The 18531-nt window shown below is 44.8% G+C and overlaps 2 protein-coding genes across 11 annotated transcripts in view; one reads left to right on the forward strand and one right to left on the reverse strand.

Moving 5' to 3' along the window:
• The window catches only part of TSR2 (TSR2 ribosome maturation factor), a 1158091-nt gene that overhangs the window by 97682 nt on the left and 1041878 nt on the right, over positions 1-18531 (forward strand). The window contains exon 1 of one of the 8 annotated variants that reach the window (XM_050777064.1): positions 10824-10827. The exons of the other annotated variants lie outside the window; for them this stretch is intronic. The gene's annotated coding sequence lies outside the window, so the exon portion shown is untranslated. Of the gene's footprint in view, positions 1-10823; positions 10828-18531 lie in introns of those variants that run through there. 8 annotated transcript variants of the gene reach the window in all.
• Positions 1-18531, reverse strand: part of SMC1A (structural maintenance of chromosomes 1A) — a 63115-nt gene that overhangs the window by 16511 nt on the left and 28073 nt on the right. For 2 of the 3 annotated variants that reach the window (XR_007722677.1, XR_007722676.1), the window contains exons 19-22: positions 17672-17782; positions 5731-5887; positions 5138-5292; positions 4864-5015 (exon numbers count right to left, since the gene is read on the reverse strand). Coding sequence is in view for 1 of the 3 variants with exons in the window: in XM_050776840.1 (XP_050632797.1) it covers positions 2731-2814; positions 3246-3356; positions 3647-3716; positions 4864-5015; positions 5138-5292; positions 5731-5887; positions 17672-17782 (840 nt within the window). In the remaining 2 variants the exon portion in view is untranslated. Of the gene's footprint in view, positions 1-591; positions 2815-3245; positions 3357-3646; positions 3717-4863; positions 5016-5137; positions 5293-5730; positions 5888-17671; positions 17783-18531 lie in introns of those variants that run through there. The other variant, XM_050776840.1, reaches the window with a different exon arrangement.

Genomic DNA, 18531 nt, shown 5'->3' on the forward strand with positions numbered 1-18531 from the left:
CCACGCCCGGCCCAGAGCATTTATTTTTAAAGAGTTCCACATCCTTTGGATGTGGGGGTGCAAGCAGGGAACTGCTGCTTCTCATTATAAGCCCTTCTGTACTATTTTATTTTTTACCTGTGTATATATTGCTTTACTTTTTAAAAAGGAAAAAGAAAAAGCTTTACAAACGATTCTGATGTGCAGCCAAGGTTGATAACCACCTGTACAGTGGAGAAAGCACTTGAATGACTCGGAAGACCTGGGTTCAAATCTTTTTGGGCCTCAGTTTCCTTATCTGTAAAGTGGGGAGAATAGCAAAAGTGACGTTTAAAGGGCTGTGAATGATCTAGATACCAGTCAAATTGCTTCATATATATTTAATTTTCTCTTTGCTTCACTACTGCAAGGTAGGAGTTTATTATCTCCTTTTACAGATGTGGAAACTTAGGCTCAGAGGTGAAGTAACTTGCCCAAGTTTCTACAGCTAGAATTTGAACCAGGTCTGACCCCCGAATTGTGGCTCTTCCATAAAGGCCATCATTTGCCAAATTATGGCACACAGTACCACCAGTGGTACGTGACTTCTTTGGTTGAAAACAGACAAATTTATTTTGTTTTGATAGTTATGTCTTTTAATATGTATTAGAAAAATACATAATTAGCACACATCAAACCTGTGATTTCACAGATATCACTACTTGGGATGAAAATGATATAGGATAACAATGTTAGACCTCAGATCAACCTCAAGAAAAATACTAAGCAAATAGTACAGGAGGGCAATTTGGAAGTATTATTAAAAACCAATATATAAATATCCTATGACTTTGCAATTCCACTTCTAGGAATCAACCCTAGGTAAACTTTCACACATACACTTTCACACAGGCATAGGGATGCTCCTGTGTAGTATTTTGTAATAGCAAAACCTGAAAACAGTCTTAATGTCCATAATAAGAGAAATGCGTAAGTAAAATGTGGTAATCATATGATGGCAATCTATACAGCAATTACAGAAGATGTATTGAGCTACATTAAGTAACATGCACAGATCTCAAAAACATCGTTAAGCAAAGAAAACAAATTGCTAAACAATTCAATATACCACTTGTATTAAACACACAATATTTCCAATGGGTTCATATTATGTACGTACAAGCATTAAAACAAAGTCTAAATGGAAGTACAACAAACAACAGCCACTAAGAGGGAAAAGATCAAGAGGGGGAGTGGTTGATAGCTGAATGAGACTATCTTTAACAATCTAATTTCTCAAAAGGAGAATGAATTCATGCATTATTTGGGTAATTAAAATGGACTTAACTTTTAAAAAGCAAAAAAGCAATACACAGATTAGAAGTGAAGTGTGATGGTGTACGTGAATGAGTAAAGGCTGAGCTCATCGCACCCGGCTTTGCTGCCTCTGCATGATCCTTATAGCTAATGAGGTTAGTTCCTAAAATGAACCTCACACATGTTAGGCTGGGATGTGGCCCAGGCTACCTCTCCCCTATTTCCTCACAACCCAGATTGGGGCTCAGGCACCCGGTTACCATACATGATTGAAGCTACAGGTTTCCTCAGGCCCTCCACTTACCAGGTAGACCCCATCAGTGCCCTGAAACTTTCCCAGTCAGCAGGGCATTCAGCACCTTCCAGATTTGAAGGCTTCTTCTGTCCCTAATAGCTGGGATCAGAAGCTCTCAGGGGTCCAGGCATGAGGGTTATATTCTGAGGGGTCGGCACCTAGTGGGCTCCACGAAGGGATAAGGCCTCCAGTGAGGAGCTTGACATCATTAAATCCTATGAGGTAGGTAATATTGTTAGCCCCATTTTACAGTTGAGGAAACTGAGGCACAGAAGGTCAAATGACTTGCCCAAGGTCAAACAACTAGTAAGCAATAAAAAGTGGGACCAGAACCCATAACTGTCTGTCCCCAGAACTCATGCTCTGCTCCTAGTGCCTGACCAAATCCTACCAATTTGTCAAGGTCTAGCTTAAATGTGACCTCCAGGAAGCCTAGAGGGGATCACCCTCTTCTCAAATTCAAAGTACATATGACATTCAGCTAACCATAGTCATTCATGAACCCATTGTATCTCCTTACTAGGAGGGTAGAGATCATGTCTGATTCAACTCTGTATTATAAGCACAGAGCCTGGCAAATAGAGGGTGTTCGGTATGTGTCTGAATACATAAATGAATGAATACACAAATGAGGGAATGAAGGCAGTTTCAGGTAACTGCCTAAGACTCCTATGAGGTCCTGAGTACCTTTGCCCAGCTCAGGGGTGCTGTCATCCTAAGCTCTCTTGGAATCAAATTCAGCCTAGGCTCCTTCTAAAACAAGTCTCCAATATCCTTTATTATTTTGCAAACATACTCACATGCACACATGCGGATACATACATACACACATACATACCCACACACACAGTGGGCAAGAGGCCCAAGGGGCCCACGATTATGGGTGATGAGGGGGAGGAAGGGGGTGTGTGTGATGAACAGATGGCCCTGTTCAGCTCAGCACCTCCTTCCAGAGGCCAGAATACTCCCTGTCGTTCAGGAATTTTTGCTCCAGACCTAACATCACCTCTGTTCCTCTTCATGCTTGATTAGCAGTGCCTAAATCCCATGACTACACCAAAAAGGGCCAGGATGTAGGGGGAAGGTTGGGAGTCAAATATCCAGAGATTGGGAGAGGGACAGCTTAGGGATCCAGACAGGGTGGGAGGGCAGAACTACTGCTACTGCTCATTGGGGTTGGGGTTGGCATCTGGGTACTTGGTGAGGTCGAAGGTCAGGACTTTGCTGATCACACAGTCCCCTTGCTGAAGGAGGAGGGAGAAAAAGAAAAATAAAATTGTAAGGAGAGAATTAAGAGGGGTCTAGTGCCCCAGGATCAGGGGCCTCAAACCCTCCTCCCTACATACCTGCCCAAAACCCAGTCAATGGTTCTCTCTGGGTGTGAGAGGATATGCTCAGTCCCATGTGCCTTCTCTCCCTGCCTACTTCTGTACTCTCCTCCTTTCTCCAGTCTGGCTGCCTCTGCCTACCTTTCCACCTGTCCCCAAATGCAATGGCCCTGCCTGGCTGGGCTGGGTAAGCCTCCAGAGGCAGGGCTCCAACAAGCCCAACTGGCCATTCAGGACCTGATTCCCTATGCTCCCCCACCTCCTTTCCCCTCCTCTGCAGCCTTCCTTTCCTGCCCTGGGAAATCAGGCAGGGAGTAGGGCTGGCTCCTGAGCCAGGCCCACCCTACCTCAGGATAGACTCCAATAAGGCTCTCGGCCTTGGTGTAGAACTCCTCCTTGAGAGAGATGACGATGGCCTGGAAGTTGCAAGTCGACTGCTCCTTGATGTAATTTGCCACCTGTGGGAAAGGCCGCCAGGCACTTAGCAAGGCTCAAACCTTAACAGTCCCCTGTATTTTCCAGCCACAACCAGAAGGCAGAAGAGGCAGGGTAGGGAGAGGAAGGTGGGGAAAAGAGAGGTTGAGAGAAGGAGACTACTGACTACGACAGCATGGATGACTCTGGGCCCAGCCTCCCAGGCACAGAGAGCAGGCAGCAGGAACGGCTAGGGCACACTCAGGAGTTGTTCCCTGAAACCCAGCCCCGACCTGGGGGCATCCCTCCCAGGCCCCACTTTCTTTGCACCCACCTTGCCAATGTTGGTGTTATCCAAGGCAGCATCGATCTCATCCAGGACGAAGAAGGGGGCTGGCTTGTAGCTGGGAGGGAACCAGTAGGTGAGCTGACACTGAGGTGGGGAGGGGGTGGCAAGGCGGGGTGGGACAGCCCCAGGACCCATCAAACAGGCCAGCTTCCCACTCCACTTCTTCAGAGACTAAAAAACCCAGGTCTCAAAGCTGCCTGAGCCCCTACAAGCCAACACATCAACAAAGCCCTCCCCTCTGCACTCAGCCCTGTGTTTCAGGTTCCTACAGAATCACAAGAAGACATGGTTCCCTCAGGAGCTTCCAGGCTGGCTGGGGAGCTAAAGCTGTCCAAGGTTTTAGTCGTAATGATCGAGCTACCTAGAGGTCCACCCCATTCCAAACACACGCCATCACAGCATGCTCTGTCATGCCTCCTTGCCTCTGCACATGCTGCATTCTCAGCCTAGAATGCCTGCTGGTCTCCCTGGCAAACTTCTACTCATCCTTTACATCTCCTGCTCAAGTGGCACCTGTCCTTAAAAGTCTTCCCTGGCTTACCCACACCCTCCCCACAGACTGGGTTAAGTGTACCTCCTCTGTGTATCCATCGCACCCATGCTCACCCGGTTACAACACTTAGCACATGTCTGTTTATGCGTCTGGCTTCTGCTAGACTGTGAGCTCCTCGAGGCCAGAGACCCTGTCTGATACATCTGTGTACCTAATCCCTCCGCAGGGTCTGGTACAGAGCAGCACTCAAGAAATTGATGCTGTACAATCAAGCAATATAAGCTGCAGGAGTCAGACTCAAGTACTGGCATTCAGGAGGGGAAGGTCAGGGTATGACACAGTGATCAAGGAGGGCTTCCTAAAGGAAGGGGAGGAGAATGAGAAAGGGTGAAGGGGTGAAAGGTGATGATCAACCTAGATTTACATGGAAAGGGATTATTAGCCAGCAACCTTGTGAGCAAAAGCCTGGAGGTGGGACTGAATACATGCAGAGGCCGGTGAGGGCATGCTGAGCAGATGAGGGTGGATGGGGAAGACAGGTCCAGAAAAACCAAAGCCAGATACGCTGCAGTAGATAGTGAAACAGGGATGCAATCCAGATTCCACCAAACTATCTTCATCTTTGCAGATCTCTGTGTATCCTTGGGCCCCAGAGCCTCTGGTGGCCTCAGTTCAGTCTTCGTCAACTGACCTAGGGGATTAGCCTTACCTGTGGATGGCAAAGAGCAGGGCCAGAGCTGCCACTGTCTTCTCCCCGCCTGATAAGTTGTCCATAGGCCGGAAGCGTTTCCCAGGAGCCACACAGTTGTAGTTGATGCCATCCAAGTAGGGCTCTTCAGGGTTCTCAGGGCCCAGGAATGCCTAGGGAAAGGCAGATGGGTCAGGATCTGTATCTGAGTCTGGATGGAGATAGGGACAGGAAGCCTAGAGGGAAAGATAACTGAGGATGGCAGCAGCTGGTTGGGTAAGGGGCTCCAGCCTACCTGGGCACTGCTATTGCGGGACAGGGCTTTATAGATCTCATCAATGTTGGTAGCCACAGATTCAAAACAAGCATTGAAGCGGTCAAAGCGCTCCTTCTTGATCTGTTCGAATGCCTGCTTGGCCTTCTTTGCTCGCTTTCGGGCTGCTTCAAACTCTGCCAGAAAGAAAGACAGGTGACCCCTCAGTGCCCTGGCAAGAAGGACCTGCAAATGACAATCCAGAGCAGGGACATCCCACCAAGAGAGAGAGGAATGCCTGAGGAGGGTCCCAGAAGGATCTGTATCCAGTGGACTGGCCACTGGATACAATGCAGAGGAAGAAACAGGGGCCTGCAGCCACACAAATATGGATTCCTCCCTGTGTTCTACCAGCAACCAGCTACGTGACCTTGAACAGGTCATTTACCCTCTGGGAACCTCAGCAATTTTCTGTTCTATAAAGCAGGTGTAATAACCCCTACTGTTTAGGGCTCCTGGGAGTTTTAAGTAAGAAAGCATGTCAGAACAGGAACTGCTGTGATGTACAGCAGGCCCGTGGCATACCTTTAGCCTCTTGTCCTTATCATAGGCCCAAGTAGAAGGGTAAATCTTACCATCTGAGGTCTCCTGGAACTTGTCTCGGACACTTTCCAGCTTTTCCATGGCCTTCATGTTGGGGGCGGCAATACGCTGAAGCACACTCTGCTGCTCATTCAGCTTCTGCTGCAGTGTGTTCATCTCTTGCTTGATCTCTTCCTCAGCCTGGGCATCCTGTAAGCCCCAGGCCCAGCAACATCAAGAAGGGTCTGGCCCCTGTGCCCAGGCCCCCACCGAGAGATGACTGAGTGTGGCCTGGGTGCCTGCTCCTATATGGAAGGCAGGTTCTTCTTCTCCAGCTTGGTTCCTTCCATCAGATCCTACCCATAGTAACCATTTCCACCATCTCTGGAAATTATAGGCTGAGGCTGCTTTCTAATCTCTAGCCCTTCCCCCAGGCCCTGCCGACCTCTTTGTCTCTCAGGAGGAGCAGTTGGTGGTGCCCCTCTCTGGCTCTCAGCCCAAGCCATGAGCCAGTACCACCCCAGGGTGACCTGGAGGCTCCCACGCTGGCTGCTCTGGACTCCACTTACAGCTCCACAATAAGTAAGGCAATTCACGTTTTCTGCTTAGATCACTACATTTGAGCAAATTCCATTTGAGTTTAGTTTTAGTTCTTATGGATATTGCAATGCATGTCTGGGCTTGTGCCTTTCTGCCACTTTCAGTCAATAAATATTTACTGATTGCCTACCAAGTGCCAGGCACTGGGGCCATCCTGTCCTGTGAGCCCTGGTTTCTGTGCTCACAGAGCTCAGGGGTCTAACAGAGGAATGCAGATAAGTAAACAACCAGAATACTGTAGGATGAATGTGAAAACAATGATAAGCAGGCAATGTTGAATCAGCTCACAAGAAAGACACCTAACTCAGAGATCAGGAGATTGATAGTTCTTGAGTGGTGAATGTTAGTACTATTATGTTTAGTGAGCCTAGGGTATTTTAGGTATAAATAAGTATAATAAGTAGAGGGAAGGATCCCACTAGTATATAGAATAAGAAATATGTGACCTGCATTGAGGCGTTCTGGTTGGTTACCTCATCGGGTGATAAAAATTAAGGTAGGCTTCCAGGAATATGTTTAAGCTAAGGACTACAGGATGAACAAGTGAAGACAGAGAAAAGGAATACACTTTTTTTTTTTTTTTTTGGAGACAGAGTCTCGCTCTATTACCCAGGCTGGAGTGCAATGGCATGATCTCTGGTCATTGCAAGCTCTACCTCCCAGGCTCAAGTGATCCTCCCAAGTAGCTGGGACTACGGACACACACCACCATGCCTGGCTAACTTTTGTATTTTTTGTAGAGACAGAGTTTCGCCATGTTGCCCAGGTTGGTCTCAAATTCCTGGGCTCAACTGATCCACCCATCTCAGCCTCCCTAAGTGCTGGGATTACAGGTGTGAACCACCATGCCCGGCCAGGAACAGACTTCTATGCAGTTGGGAGCATCACAAAAAGTAGCCAGGGGAGGTTGCTCATGGTCCATTCATCGAATTGAAAAGAATTCAAAAGAGAAATCAAGCCAGGAATGGTGGCTCACATCTTTAATCCCAGCATTTTGGGAGGCTGTCAGGAAAATCGCTTGAGAATAGGAATTTGAGACCAGCCTGGGCAAAACAGGGAGACTCTGTCTCTACAAAAATAAAAAAAATTAGCCAGACACGGTGGCACATGCCTGTGGTCCCAGCTCCTTGGGAGGCTAAGGTGAGAGGACTGCTTGGGCCCAGGAGATCGAGACTACAGTGAACCATGATGGTGCCACTGCACTCCAACCTGGATAACAGTGTGAGACCTTGTCTTAAAAAACAAAAACAAAAACAAAAACAAAAAACAATATGGCAGTAGTAGCAATTGTGTGTGTATGTGCATGCGTGTGCATTGATGCATGTGTACAAGTGTGTTGGGGGAGGGCACAGAAAGAAAAGATGCTAGATAGACAAGTAAAAGCCAGATTACGAAGGGCCTTATAAGGTTTAGACTTTATCCTGAGAAAGGTGAGGTACCAGTGAATGATTTCAAGAATAAAAAGGACATAAACATAGGTATATTTTAAAAAGTCCTTATGAAGAACTCTATACACTACTTCGGAGTGGTCTCCAGGACAGGTTTTTTTTTTTTTTTTTTTTGAGACAGAGTCTCACTCTGTCGCCCAGGCTGGAGTGCAGTGGCGCGATCTCAGCTCATTGCAAGCTCCGCCTCCCAGGTTCACGCCACTCTCCTGCCTCAGCCTCCCAAGTAGCTGGGACCACAGGTGCCCGCCACCACGCCTGGCTAATTTTTTTTTGTATTTTTAGTAGAGACAGGGTTTCACCATGTTAGCCAGGATGGTCTCAACCTCCTGACCTCGTGATCTGCCCGCCTCGGCCTCCCAAAGTGCTTGGGATTACCGGCACGGGCCACCGTGCCCGGCCCCAGGATAGGTTTTTAAGTCAAATATGAAAGCTACACAATAGTGTACGCTATCTCTTATTTAAGTGAAGGTAGAGGGAATACAAATATATTTGTATTTTAAACATATAACAACAACAAAAAGAATAATCCAAAAACTAATTAAAGGGTTATCTATCGAGAAAGAGAGGTGAAAGGGACAGGAATGGAAGCAAGAATTCTCTTCATGTACCTTGTTTTATACTTTTGGTTTTAGAAACACATAAAGATGTTATATATAACTATTAAAACAAATTTAATCAAAATGTGAAAACCACTGGGTAAAAAATTTTGGGGGAACAAGATATTCACAAAATGCCAAAGCATCACTCTAAAGATTACTAATTAATGACAAAGGCAAAAGTGTACATTTAGCGTTGAAAAACCTAGCAACTGACACTTTAACTGAGGGATCAAACTCAGTATCACTAATAGTGGGCACATCCTGACATGATGTACCTCCTGGAGGGATGCCACATAAAGTTCACTAATGAAATGTTCTTGCCAAAAAGTACTTAACATGAATCCATTGAGCCTCCAGACTGGATGAAATTTCCAATTTACAGGGGATACAAGGGTTGGAAGAACAGGTTAAATAATATTGTAAAAAAAAAAAAAAAAAAAAAGAACATATTCATAACGTGGGACATTTTCCACAAAAACTCTCATAGACTCTTTAAAAGATCAATGCCGGCTGGGCGTGGTGGCTCACCCCTGTAATCCCAGCACTTTGGGAGGCTGAGGCGGGCAGATCACAAGGTCTGGAGATCGAGACCATCCTGGCTAACACTGTGAAACCCCGTCGCTACTAAAAATACAAAAAAATTAGCCAGGCGTGGTGGCGGGCGCCTGGTCCCAGCTACTTGGGAGGCTGAGGCAGGAGAATGGCGTGAACCCGGGAGGCGGAGCATGCAGCGAGCCGCGATCATGCCACTGCACTCCAGCCTGGGCGACAGAGCGAGACTCCATCTCAAAAAAAAATAAAAATAAAAATAAAAATAAATTTAAAAAAAAGATCAATGCCATGAACAAAAGGTCATATTAAAAGAAACTGAAAAGACATAATAAATAAAAGAAATTCACAAATTTTGATTGGATACTAGTTCCAAAAAGAAAAAAAAAACTACAAAAGACACTTTTAGAACATCTAGGGAAATTCAAATATGGGTTGAAGATTAAATATTAAGAAACCTAATTATTCATTTTCTTAGGTATAATATGAAATTATGGTTAGGTAGGACAATTCCTTGCTCTTAGCATGCTGAAGTATTTAGGGCTGAAGTATCATGGCCACACTTCCTTCAAAAGGTTCAGCAAAAACAAAACAACTGCATGTAATGGGAGGCAAAAGGGAAGGAGGGGAAAGATGAGAGAAAAAGCAAATGTGGTAAAATATTCACTGGTGAATCTAAGGTGAAAGGCATATGAGTGTTCACTGTTCTAGTCTTTCAAGTTTTTCATAGGTTTGAAACATTTCGAAATTAAAGCTGGAAAAAAAAATCAAAATGCTAAAAAGAGTAACCCCTAAAAATGAAAAACAAACTAAAGCAAAGAAACTTAACTATATATTAAGCTGGTTAAACACTCAGATAATCCTTTCAAATTACTTTAAAACATAGGAACATGACTATACATGCCCAATGAGGCTTTCCTTAGCTTAATAATAAAAAGAATCTCGGAAAATCTTAAACTATTTAAAATTACATTCAATAATCAAATTGTTACTAATAAAATCTTTTTTGTTTGTTTCTTTGAGACGGAGTCTTGTTCTGTGGCCCAGGTTGGAGTGCAGCGGCATGATCTCAGCTCACTGCAACCTCCACCTCCCAGGTTCACACCATTCTCCTGCCTCAGCCTCCTGAGTAGCTAGGACTACAGGCGCCCGCCACCACGCCCAGCTAATTTTTTGTATTTTTAGTAGAGATGGCGTTTCACCATATTAGCCAGGATGGTCTCGATCTCCTGACCTTGTGATCCGCCCGCCTTGGCCTCCCAAAGTGCTGGGATTACAGGCGTGAGCCACTGCACCCGGCCCTTTTACTAATAATATCTTATTGTGATTTTTCCAACTATTATATACATAGTAGGATAAAGTAAATGTGTTATTATGTTAGTGTTGCTAGGAACTGAGATTTTCAGCAACAACAACTGGGAGACTCAAAAATAAAATCAATGATGTTAAACTAAAAATTACAATTTCAATTCAAAGTATCAATATGAATTCATGATGCATTTTTCCTTCAAAATAATAATAAAAAAACAACACATTTAATAGCCCAATCTATTGAGAAGTTCTGGAAGCACTAACAAACCCAGCAATCATGAATACTCCAGTATCCAGATGGTAGTTGCTAAATAATAGTATTTCCCACTAAAGGAAGTCAGAGCTTCCTGGAGAAATAGCTGATTCCAGGTCTGGGTGGAAAATAGGGAGGATGAGCCTGGACATATTGGAAAGCAAGGGAGATATCAAAGACTACCAGGGTTGTGTTGAAATAATTCAGAAGCCAAACTGAATGAGTTACCATTGCCAAAGATGGGACAACCTGAGCACCAAGAAGGATAATAACCAAAACAGACTGAAAGACACGAAATATATTTAAATTCATAATGATATGAGAACTCAGTGGACAAATCTTGAGAAAGCCAAGGAAGCAATTCCTTATTTTATAAACTGATGGAGGGGGGGAATCAAGCATATATATCCTGCCTTTCCTATACAAACTGTATCTCAGAATAACCAAATAAATGATGAGAGGAAATATCTATAATACTACAGCTAGTAAACACAGAAATGATTGAGTAAGGTCACCATTTTGCAACCCCTGAGTAATTAATGGATCTATGCAATAAGACGCATGGCTGCAAACCATACTAAAAGAGCCACTAATGGACATTATGTACCTTCTGATGGAAGTACCACCACCACCTGTGGAGTTGTAGCTACAACAAACAAGCGAACCCCAAAATTTGAATCTAACCAAGCCTCTGTGCTGTCCAATCTGGTTGCCAGTAGTCACATGTGGCTACTTAGCATGTGATATTTGGCTAGTGCAACTGAGGAGATAAAATCTTAATGTTATGAAACTTTAGTTCATTTAAACTGAAAACCTGATATTCAATTCAGTTACTGGAAAACTTTGATGTATATTTGGAACAACTTGGGTATGTGGGTCTCCTTTTTCAATTGTAAATTTTAGGAAATCTAAATACAGATCAAGTATTTCTGAGGAAATTTTAGCATCTGAATTGAGACGTGCTGTAAGTGTAAAATACATAGTAGATTTTGCAGACAGTACAAAAAAGGATCATCAAATATCTCATCAATAATTTTTATATAGTTCACACATTGAAATGATACTCCTGAGGATACCAGGCTAAACATAATATAGTATTAAAATTAATTTCACCTTTGTCTTTTTATTTTTAAAATGTGGCTACTAGAAAATCGATAATTGGCTGGGCGCAGTGACTCATGCCTGTAATCCCAGCACTTTGGGAGACCAAGGTGGGTGGATCACAAGGTCAAGAGGTCGAGACCATCCTGGCTAACAAGATGAAACCCCTGTCTCTACTAAAAATACAAAAAAAAAAATTGGACGGGTGTGGTGGTGGGAGCCTGTAGTCCCAGCTACTCGGGAGGCTGAGGCAAGAGAATGGCGTGAACCCGGGAGGCGGAGGTTGCAGTGAGCCGAGATCGTGCCACTGCACTCCAGCCTGGGCAACAAAGCAAGATTCCGTCACTAGTCCCAGCTACTCGGGAGGCTGAGGCAGGAGAATGGCGTAAACCCGGGAGGCGGAGCTTGCAGTGAGCTGAGATCCGGCCACTGCACTCCAGCCGGGGCGACAGAGCCAGACTCCGTCCCAAAGAAAAAAAAAAGAAAATCGAAAATTACACATGTAGATCACATTTTATCTCTATTGAACAGCACTGATCTACATCTAACTACTCACTTACAAGAACTACAGAGGATAGCAGAACCATTTTTGGGTTTTTTTTTGGAGGGGGGGTGGGGTGAAGGGAACATTTTAAACACCACAGGACATAATAGCAAAGTATAGAATGTGAACAATCCTTCAGAAGAAATAAGTCAATTTCTACAACAACAAAAAAATTGTGCAAAGAAAAATAAAAACAGGTGGAGGGGGATCCTATAAATTAAATGAGATTCAAGTGACATATCAACTAATGGCTTTATCAATCATCCAATAACGATCAATCATCTTATTTGACTTCCAATTCAAGCAGGTAGTGTGTGTGTTTGCGTGTGACCATCATGGATGTGTAACACTAATTATTGTATTAAGAAATTACTGCCAGGTGCAGTGGCTCACGCCTGTAATCCCAACACTTTGGGAGGCCAAGGCGGGCGGATCACGAAGTCAGGAGTTCAAGACCAGCCTGGCCAACATAGTGAAACCCCATCTCTACTAAAAGTACAAAAAATTAGCTGGGCGTGGTGGCAGGCGCCTGTAATCCTAGCCACTCAGGAGGCTGAGGCAGGAGAATCTCTTGAACCCAGGAGGCGGAGGTTGCAGAAAGCCGAGATTGTGCCACTGTACACCAGCCCCTGTGATAGTTCAAGACTCTGGCTCAAAAAAAGAAAAATTATTTTTAGGTATGTAATGGTTCTAATTATTTTTAAGAATTCCTATCTCTTTCAGAGATGTATCCTGCAATATTTGCAAATGAAATGATGTCCACAATTTCTTTTTTCTTTTTTTTTTTGAGACGGAGTCTTGCTCTGTCGCCCAGGCTGGAGTACAATGGCATCATCTTTGCTCGCTGCAACCTCTGACTCCTGAGTTCAAGTGATTCTCCTGCCTCAGTCTCTCGAGGAGCTGGGACTACAGGCAGGTGCCACCACGCTCGGCTAATTTTTTGTATTTTTAGTAGAGATGGGGTTTCACTGTGTTAGCCAGGATCAATCTCCTGACCTCATGATCCGCCTGCCTCGGCCTCCCAAAGTGCTGGGATTACAGGCATGAGCCACCGTGCCCAGCCCAGAATTTAATTTTAAAATAACCTAGGGGTAGGGAGGGATAATAAAGTGTGTGGGGGGCCGAGCCCAGGGGCTTACACCTGTAATCCCAGCACTTTGGGAGGCCAAGGCGGGCAGATCACGAGGTCAGGAGTTCAAGACCAGCTTGGCCAACACAGTGAACTACTGTCTCTACTAAAAACACAAAAAAATTAGCCAGGAGAGATGGTGGGCGCCTGTACTCCCAGCTACTCAGGAGGCTGAGGCGGGAGAATGGCGGAAACCCGGGAGGCGGAGCTTGCAGTGAGCCAAGATCACGTCACTGCACTCCAGCCTGGGCAACAGAGCCAGACTCTGTCTCAAAAAAAAAAAAAAAGAAGAAGAAAAATGGGGCTGGGTGTGGCGTCTCATGCCTGTAAGCCTAGCATTTTAGGAGGCCAAGGCAGGGGGATCACCTGAGGTCAGGAGTTCAAGACCAGCCTGCCCAATGTGGCAGAACCCCATCTCTACTAAAAATTTAAAAAATGTTCTGGGCATGGTGGTGCATGCCTGTAATCCCAGCTACTCAGGATGCTGAGATAGGAGAATCACTTGAACCCAGGAGGCAGAGGCTGCAGTGAGCTGAGATCGTGCCACTACACTCCAGCCTAGGTGACAGAGTGAGACTCTGTCTCAAACAAAAACAAAGAAAAATGGGCCAGGTGCAGAGGCTCACACCTGTAATCCCAACACTTCAAGAGGCTGAAACAGGAGGATCACTTGAGGCCAGAAGTTTGAGACCAGCCTAGGCAACATAGTGAGACCCTGTCTCTACATTAAAAAAAAAAGAGAGAGAGAGAGAAGAAGAAGAAGAAAAATGACTCCAACAAATTGAAACATAAAAGACATCTGAACATTGAAGTTTCTTTTTTGAGACAGCATCTCCCTGTCACCCAGGCTATAGCATACTGGTGTGATCTAGGTTCAGTGCAGCCTCAACCTCCCAGGATCAAGTGATCTTCCTGCCTCAGCCTCCTGAGTAGCTGAGACTACAGGTACATGCCATCATGCCCAGTTAATTTTTAAAAATTAGCTCTTGGGCTCAAGCAATCCTCCTGCCTCGGACTCCCAAAGTGCTGGGATTACAGGCATGAGTCACCACACCTGGCCGACATTTATTTATTTTTTATTTTTTGAGAGAGGGTCTTGAACTATTGACATTTTGGGTCAGGTAGTTTGTTGCTGTAGGGATTGTCCTGTGCACAGTAGGATGTTTAGCAGCATCCCTGGTGTCTACCCACTAGATGCCAGTAGTAACCCCTCTACTCCAGTTATGACAAGTTGGCATGACAAGAGTATCTCCAGACATTGTCATATGTTCCCTGGGGGAACAAAATATCTACCCTCTCAATGAGAATCACTCCTATAAAAGATAAGGACTTAAAAAAAATAGTAATACCACTATTACACTTAAAAATTTTAACAATTCCCGTGGCCAGGCACAGTGGCTCACGCCTGTAATCCCAGCACTTTGGGAGTCCAAGGTGAGAGGATCACGAAGTTAGGAGATCGAGACCATCTTGGCTAATGCATTGAAACCCCGTCTCTACTAAAAATACAAAAAACTAGCCAGGCATGGTGGCACGTGCCTGTGGTCCCAGCTACTCAGGAGGCTGAGGCAGAAGAATCGCTTGAACCCAGGAGTTAGAGGGAGGTTGCAGTGAGTTGAGATCATGCCACTGCACTCCAGCCTGGGTGACAGAGCAAGACTCCGTCTCAAAAAATAAAAAAATAAATAAAAATAAAAATGCAAATACCTAGTTAGTGTTCAAATTCCTCTGTTTTATACCTTTTTTTTCTTACGGGTTTTTCAAAGTAGGTTCCAAATAAGGTGCACACATTGCAATGAGCTGATATGTCTCTTAAGTCTCATTTACTTTTATAAGGTCCCTCTCCCTTTCTTTTCTATGTAATGTATTCAAGTGAGGTCCCACACATTTCATTTGGTTGATTTGTCTCTTTTAGTCTGCAACAGCTCCCCCCTCTCTATTTTACTCTCCCCATTTATTTACAAAAGACATCAGGTCTTCTGTCCTTTAGAATTTCCCAGTCTCAGGCCAGACGCGGTGGCTCCCGCCTGTAATCCCAGCACTTTGGGAGGCCAAGGCGGGCGGATCATGAGGTCAGAAGATCGAGACCATCCTGACTAACACAGTGAAACCCCATCTCTACTAAAAATACAAAAAAAATTAGCCGGGTGTGGTGGTGGGCGCCTGTAGTCCCAGCTACTTGGGGAGGCTGAGGCAGGAGAAACACGTGAACCCGGGAGGTGGAGCTTGCAGTGAGCCGAGACCACGCCACTGCACTCCAGCATGAGTGACAGGGCAAGACTGTCTCAAAAAAAAAAAAAAAAAAAAAAAAGATTTTCCCAATCTGGATTTGGCTAACCACATCCCTGTGCATTTCTTTGAGACGGAGTTTCGCTCTGGTCACCCAGGTTGGAGTGCAATGGCACAATCTCAGCTCACTGCAACCTCCGCCTCCAGGGTTCAGGCAATTCTGCCTCAGCCTCCCAAGTAGCTGGGATTACAAGTGTGCACCACCATGCCTGGCTAACTTTTGTATTTTTAGTAGAGATGGGATTTCACCATGTTGGCCAGGCTAGTCTCGAACTCCTGACCTCAGGTGATCCACGTGCCTTGGCCTCCCAAAGTGCTGGGATTACAGGCATGAGCCACCACGCCCATCCCTCATGTGCTTTTTTAACATTCCCCTGGCACCAGTGTTTCTGATAGTTGATGGATACGGAAGCTTTATCAGATCCACGTTTGTTTTTTGGCAAGAATACCATAGCTAATGTTGAACACTGGTCAATTTTAACATTACAAAGAAAGTGAGAACCAACATCAGGTGTCTACTGATGTGATGCAGAAGGAAGTTCACAAGTACATAGTACCACCTATGATATATTCTTGCCAAAAAAAGAACTTGAATCCAATCAAACCCTAGATTTACCTACCAGTTTATAGGAAATACAAGGAATGGAAAAACATGTTCAGTAACATCACGAGGACATAATCAGCCAAATCCAGAATGCAGACAATTCTATACTACCAATGACCCAGTTCCTTCCACAGATAAACAGGAAGGAAAAAATAAAATAAAAACAAAGAAGAAAATGTTATAGACTAGCAGAGACCAATTTTAACATAGGGGCCTTACTGGAATATTGATCTAAACACATAAACTGCAAAAAAAAAAAAAAAAAAAAAAAAAAAAAAAGTTACGGGACTTTCATGGAAATCTAAACATTTACTGATTAGACGATATTGTGGAATTATTGTTAAATATTTTCCGGTATAACATTGAGGTTGTTTTTCTTAAAAGTTCTCATATTCTAGAGATACATGCTGGGATAATTATGAATGGAGTAATGTTTAGAGTTTTCTTTAAAGTAGTCCAATGGGGGGTATAAAAAACAAGATTGCTTAACTGTTGAAGCTGAGTGCCTGAGGTTCATTATCATCATTCTCTTTACTTCCATATGCTTGAAATTTTCCGTAAGTTAAAAAAATCAAATTCTCCTGAATATAATGATTGAAACACATCATAAACTATTTAGGAGGCTCCTGTAGGTGGCTATGTGAGATGAAAGTGGCCTGCATTAGAGACAGTGGAAACAAAAACCAGAATTCAATAGATATTTAGGGCCGGGCACACTGGCTCACGCCTGTAATCTCAGCACTTTGGGAGGCCAAGGCGGGCGGATCACCTGAGGTCAGGAGTCCAAGACCAGCCTGACCAACATGGTGAAACCCCGTCTCTACTAACAATTAGCAGGGCATGGTGGTGGGTGCCTGTAATCTCGGCTACTCGGGAGGCTGAGGCAGGAGAATCGCTTGAACCTGGGAGGCAGAGGTTGTAGCAGTAAGCCGAGATCACGCCACTGCACTCCAGCCTGGGCGACAAGAGTGAAACTCCGTCTCAAAAAAAAAAAAGAAAAAGAAAGAAAGCTATTTAAGAAGCAGAATCCACAGGGCTTGGTAATTAATTGATTATGTAAAGTGAAAGAGGGAGAAGTCAAGGATGAGGCTCAGATTTCTAGCTGAGCATGTGAATGGGACTGAGATGGGTAAATATGGGGAGGAAGGCTAGGGTTTGAGGTACCTGTGGGACCTAGCATAGAGACTGCAGTGGAAGCCATGGAAGTGAAGTGATACCCAGGATGAAAGAATGCCAAGTGAGGAGGAAAGAGCCCTAAGGAACACCTGAGGTCAATCTGTTCACTGTACTGAAGTCTCTTCTCTGTGTGTACCTAGGCTTAGCTTAGTTATATACACACAGGTAAGGGGAAGACTGATAGCAGGAAAGGGCAGGAGTAACTCGGGGTGTGGGGTAGGGAATGTGCATATGTCTGTGTGTATATGAGGGGGAGATCCTGCCTCACAACTCAATACTCCCTCCCTTGCCAGCTTTCCCCGATGGGCTAACCCCCTCTCTGGACAGCTAGGAAGATGGTCCCACTCCCACCCAACTCCCACCTCCACATACCCCTGTGGCTGATCCTCACCTTCAGATCCTCACACAGATCACCGTAGTCAATCTCAATGAGGGCCTCTCGTGCATAGATACTGGAAATTCTCTGTGAACCACTCACTGAGTCCTCCCCCTGGGAGCTACCCTGCAATGGCAACAGAGAGTCAAGTGGAGCAGACTGGCCATGAGAGTGCACCTCTATAGGGAGCTCCTTTGCAGCCTTCTATCTTTGAGAAAGCACCTTGCTAGAAAGCACCATGGCAGAAGGAACAGAGGCTTTGCAGGCAGAATGACTCAAGTTCAAAATTGAGCTCTATGGCCAGGCGCAGTGGGTTGCACCTATAATCCCAGCACTTTGGGAGGCCAAGGCAGGTGAATCACTTGAGGTCAGGAGTTTGAGACCAGCCTGGCCAACATGGTGAAACCCTGTCTGTACTAAAAATACAAAAATTAGCCAGGAGTGGTGGTGCATGCCTGTAATCCCAGCTACGTGGGAGACTGAGGCACAAGAATCACCTGAACCTGGGAGGCGGAGGCTGCAGTGAGCCAAGATCACGGCACTGCACTTCAGGCTGGGTGACAAAGCAAGACTCTATCTCAAAAAGAAAAAAAAATTGAGGTCTACCACTTACTAACATTGTGATTTTGGGCAAGTCACATTCTCAGATCCTCAGTTTCTTCACCTGTAATGTGGGGATAATGCCTGTCTGGCAGGCCTGTGGTTAGGATTGGGGTAATTATGTCACATGCTACCATGATGCCCAGAACATTTCTGGTATTCAAAATATTTTACTGAATTAAACTGAAATGCCATTTGGAAAGTGAGGAGGGAGAAAGACACATGGGACTGAGATATATGACTAGGTCTAAGACAAGATATTAATATATGCAAAT

Source organism: Macaca thibetana, chromosome X (genome assembly GCF_024542745.1).
Source record: "Macaca thibetana thibetana isolate TM-01 chromosome X, ASM2454274v1, whole genome shotgun sequence".
NCBI classification, from domain to species: Eukaryota; Metazoa; Chordata; class Mammalia; order Primates; family Cercopithecidae; genus Macaca; species Macaca thibetana.